General features: G+C 51.9%; 1 protein-coding gene across 4 annotated transcripts in view; it reads right to left on the bottom strand.

The window, feature by feature from the left end:
• The window catches only part of LOC106694480 (zinc finger protein 551-like), a 27,206-nt gene extending 23,510 nt beyond the window's left edge, over window positions 1–3,696 (bottom strand). For 2 of the 4 annotated variants that reach the window (XM_023744684.1, XM_014445772.2), the window contains exons 1-3: window positions 3,420–3,696; window positions 2,143–2,294; window positions 656–779 (exon numbers count right to left, since the gene is read on the bottom strand). In XM_023744684.1, coding sequence (XP_023600452.1) covers window positions 656–776 — 121 coding nt within the window. In that variant the 5' untranslated portion in view covers window positions 777–779; window positions 2,143–2,294; window positions 3,420–3,696. The remainder of the gene's footprint in view (window positions 1–655; window positions 780–2,142; window positions 2,295–3,419) is intronic. The other 2 variants (XM_023744685.1, XM_014445771.2) reach the window with 1 other exon arrangement.
• Between the last annotated feature and the right edge of the window lie 995 nt (window positions 3,697–4,691).

A 4,691-nucleotide genomic window follows, 5' to 3' on the forward strand; every position in this document is an offset into this window, starting at 1 on the left:
ACACACACACACACATATAGATAAAGTGGGCAAGGCAACCCTTTAGATCATCCTGCATGTTCACCCTGTAAAAAAAAACAACAACACAGGGTTCTCCTTGAAACTTCTACTGTAGAAGCACATAAAACACATATATTCTGAGTTTTATTGAAAGACAACAGAGGTGAGTAGGCAGCACTGGCCCAGAGCAAGACAGCCTGCAATGGTATTCAGGGAACAGAATACGACAAACAATGGAAGGAGGTCTTTCAAGAACCAGCCATGGTTCCTGCAAGTGAAGAACATAACCTGGCACAGTCAGTCACAAAGAGCCTTTAGCTGAAGGAATGGTGCAGAAGTGGAAGTCATGGATGTGGACACAGACACCCTCCCAGAAAGAGAAAGTGCAAGCTGAGCCCATTAACCTATTTGCCACAATCCTGACCCCCAGACACGGCCTGTCCTATCTGAGGCTGTGGGTGTGAGGGACATTCATGGAGTCCTTTGCTCTGGGCTCTCCACACACTCAGCACTCTCAGCCACAGCACATTTGACAGGATAATGGGATAAAATGGAAGAGTCCATGGTCTGGTTGTTGGAGAGAGAAACCTACATTTGGAGAATAAAGGAGTAGAAGACTCCACCTCATGATACTGGGACAATGTGAAGCTCTTACCTGCAGATGAGACAAGAGCAAACACTTCCAGCATCACATCGCAGTACAGAAGTCTCTGAGCCTCATCAAGGAGCCCCCACTCTTCCTGAGAAAAGGCAATGGCCACGTCCTCAAAGTCCATATCCTGTTGTGATGGGGACAGTTCAGTCCATGATCAGCTTCTCTCCTAGGCTTTAATTTCATCAAACTTCCCACTCTCCATATCCATCTGCTCCCTCCACTCCCACATCACAGAAAATAGCAGGCTTGCATCCATCAGAGTCACTCTCTCCTTATATTCCTACTGATACTGTATCTTCCCACAGCAATAAAGCAGATGCCCAGATTGATTAGACCTGATCTCAGGGCCTCACATTTAGGGTCAACGCAATGGGTGTCACCAACACAGGGGACAGATAAATGTTGGCCATAAAGAGAGATGTGAGTGATTTGACACTGGTCCTGTGGGGCAATATCCTTGTTGTCCAACAGGTTCTCCTTCCAAGACCCGGAAGAACATGGCATCACTCGTCACCCTATCGATTCCAGTCCTAGGGTGCTGAGGTCAACACTTGGCGCTACCCGTTCCACATAATTCTTCCTATCCCACTTCTCTACTATAGCTTCATTCCCAGAGTCACTACTTCCAAGACACACATATATGCCATGAAGAGGGGGGAATATTTTCTAATCACCTTCATTTCAACATTCTAACTCACCACCTCTGTATGTATTTATCTCTTACCCTTCTCCATTCCCCAAGTCAGTAGAGATTTTCAAGCCCAGGTGACACTGATGTCTGCTATCCCATTTCTATTGATCACTGTATCAGCCCAACAACAACAACAGGCAGGTGTGCACCTATATGACACCTAAATTCTGGACCTGGCATGTAGTGCCACAACATCCATCTTTTCTGGAATTACCCTAAAATTAACCACGTTGTATCATCCAGTTATCACCAGAAATGGACTCAACCTTCATTCTCTCTATGTCAATATCAGGAATCTATGGCCATAAATTCACACTCCCTCTACCACAGCACATCACTCTTCCCACACCTCTCTCACACCTGCACTCCCGTAGCCCCAGCTCCCATAGACATCTCCTTGGTCTTAGTCATTACTCAGCATGTGTGTTCCAGAGACTGAAAGGCAAGTTCCAACAATATGAAGTACTGACCTGACCCTCATTGCCCACACCCAAGACCCAGCCTTCAGTTCTGCTATGAAGGCATCGCTCGCAACGTGCTTTTTCCTTCAACCTCACCTATTGAGAACCATATCAGATCTCAGTTACCCAGAGCCCACCTCTATGGTGCTGCACTTGATGACCCTTCTCCACTCACAGCCTGTGACCCTCTACCCCATGCTCAGTGAGTCTCACAGATGTCCCCTCTTGTCCATAAGCAAATCAACCAAACTAGATGCAACAAACCAGGCCACACAAAGGGTCACAGGAAATCCAGGTGTGTTTAAGAAGTAAATATGCACCAGCCACAGTCTAACCTTTTTTAAATTACTCTTCCACCTCCAATAAAAATAGGTGACCTTCAACTCCTCCCTGGTCCAGATGGTATATTTTTTTAAGTAGTCGTCATTGTGAATTACTCCTCAGAGTTCCAGATGGTCATGAACTGGTCTCTGAAATATATCATACCCTAAGAGGAAAAAATAAAATATTTCATATTCCTCATGAATATTACTTTTCCCACTATGAATTTCTCCATCTCAGTGATGGTGCTTTCATATCTTCAGGTGCTAAATCCAAACATTTAAATCATCTCTGATTCTCACTCCTCTCTCGAATCCTCAAAATTAGGAAATCCAGGTGGCCACAGCTAAATCAGTGAACCAAAATGTAACTGCTTCTTCCACACCCACGGGCACCACTGTGCTCCAGGTACCCTCACACTCACCAGCACTATCACAGCAGCTTCCGTCCTGGGCCTCCTACCACTGTCCTCACACCCATCCTGTGCATCAGGCTGCAGCCACAGGGAGTCTAATGAGACCTGGGACAGGTCACCTGCTCTACTGCTCCCATGACCCCAATGACCCCATCGCCAGCAGAACAGAAACCCAAGTGGTCACAAAGCTCCTCTGCACTTGGTTCCTGTCCCACTGTTTCCAGTTCCTGTTTTTAAAAAACGGACCCCTACTCGTCCCTCAATCAGCTTAGTCTTCACTCCAAGCCTTTGCACATTCTGGAGCCCATGCGCGGAAGGACCTGTCACACACATTCCACTGGCTGCCAAGATCAGCTGCCACTCATCTGACCCTTGACCTGGACTTAGGACTCTGGACTTGGTGTCCCTTCAAGGTCCCCAGGTCCAAGGTCCCCCGAGAAGAGGGGCCGACGGCCCCAGGACCCCACGACCTCAGAGGCCACCAGAGAGTGAGGCCCTGACAGGAGCCCCACAGCCCCGGCCCCTCAGCGGCTCTGCACCCGCAGGAACCGGTGGGAACTAAAGGGCTGCGGGCCGGGCACCCACCCCAGGACCCAGGGGCTCCGGCTGCTCAGGGCCCTGGCCCCGCCCCGGGGGGGTGATGCCCGCCTCCCTCGGGGCTCAAGGTCCCTCTTTGTTCACAACCACCCCCGGCCCCGGCGCCCGGAGCAGGAAGTGAACCTCCTCCCGGACCCGCCGCTCGTCCTCTCCGTCGCCTTTAGACACAAACCAGGCCTGGGTGCCCCCCTCCCGGCTCAGCCCCCCTCGGCCTCCCCCGGCGGCCCCGCAGCCCGGCGCCCTCCCTCCCCTCACACCCCGGGGCCCACGAGGACTCACTGCGCTGGACGCTGCGCCCTGGGCGGCGGGACCCGAGCGGCGCCGGCCCCGAGGCTGGAGGGTCCGATGGGGTGAGGCCGAGGAGCCTCTGTCGGCGGAGAGGAGTCGGGGAGCCTCGGACGCCCCGAAATCGAAGGTGGCGGCGCCACAGGCTCAGACACACCCTGCCCCGCGGGGCGCCGCCTCCCCGCCCCCTCCTCCTCCCGATGGACGCGCTGAAACCGGGAGCCGGCGAACAGCTTGAAGAAGTCAAAATGTCCGCCAGGAAGAAGACTCCGGAAGTCCCGCCCTAATCGTACGCGCTGGCACCAAAACGCCCTGCGTGGTCGCATTGCTTTCTGGGTAATGTAGTTTCCTCAACCACCCAGCAGAGGGCTGGCTTTCCAGCCCAGGAACTTGGGGAACAAGGTGACCTGGCGCTGCCAGGGGCGCTGGGGGAGGAGATGGGACCAGTGGCCGGGTTCAGGGTTCACAGGGACAGACCGACAGACCCCCCAGGAGAGGGAGGGGGGTAGGGAGAATTCCTGATCTGGGCTCTCTAGGTGAGACTCCACAAAATAAAATGAATGTGTTGTTACCTAACAGGAACGGACAACATTTCTGTAATTAGGCTGATGGGAACACAATGCTTTTTAGAAATCAGGACAATAATATAACTAAGTGGTTAATTTTCATTTATCATTATATAGGAACTGTGTGTTGAACAAAAGCTCGCCCAAACAGCCATTTATTTCCAGGGGCCACATCAGTGGGGCGACTGTGGAACTGAGAGGCCTAGACTCAGCTCTGACACCCTGTACAGACTCTCAGCCCCATGTCTTCCTTGTTAAGGAATCGGGCTCAGCCAAGTCCCACACCTGCCAGCAGGTGCACTCCTCCCTCCAGGCGAGGCTGTACCGTCAGTCACTCTCCCACCACGTGTACAACAGATGGGGGCAGGTTTAGGTTTATGTTGTGTTCTTTGATTTTCCACGACTGGGTTGGTGCTGCTGCCAATACAGTGACCTGCTGATGGCAAAGAGTCACTTGCTTTGCTGAGCGGTTCGAGTGGGCACCATCTCCAGGGGTGGCTTGTGGGGGGCAGCCAATCCATGATATACAGTGAGTGGCCATATTACAGTGGGGCCTTGACATAAGAGTGTCCCCACTAATGAGTTTTTTGAGATACCAGCTGTCTCTCGTCCGATTTTTTGCATTGAGTTGACAGAGTAATTTGAGTTAACGAGCTCCTTAATGAGCTCGGTCTTGGATGAATTAAACTCGTAAGTCAAG

The sequence above is a fragment of the Myotis lucifugus genome, unplaced genomic scaffold (assembly GCF_000147115.1).
Source record: "Myotis lucifugus unplaced genomic scaffold, Myoluc2.0 scaffold_482, whole genome shotgun sequence".
Lineage (NCBI taxonomy): Eukaryota > Metazoa > Chordata > Mammalia > Chiroptera > Vespertilionidae > Myotis > Myotis lucifugus.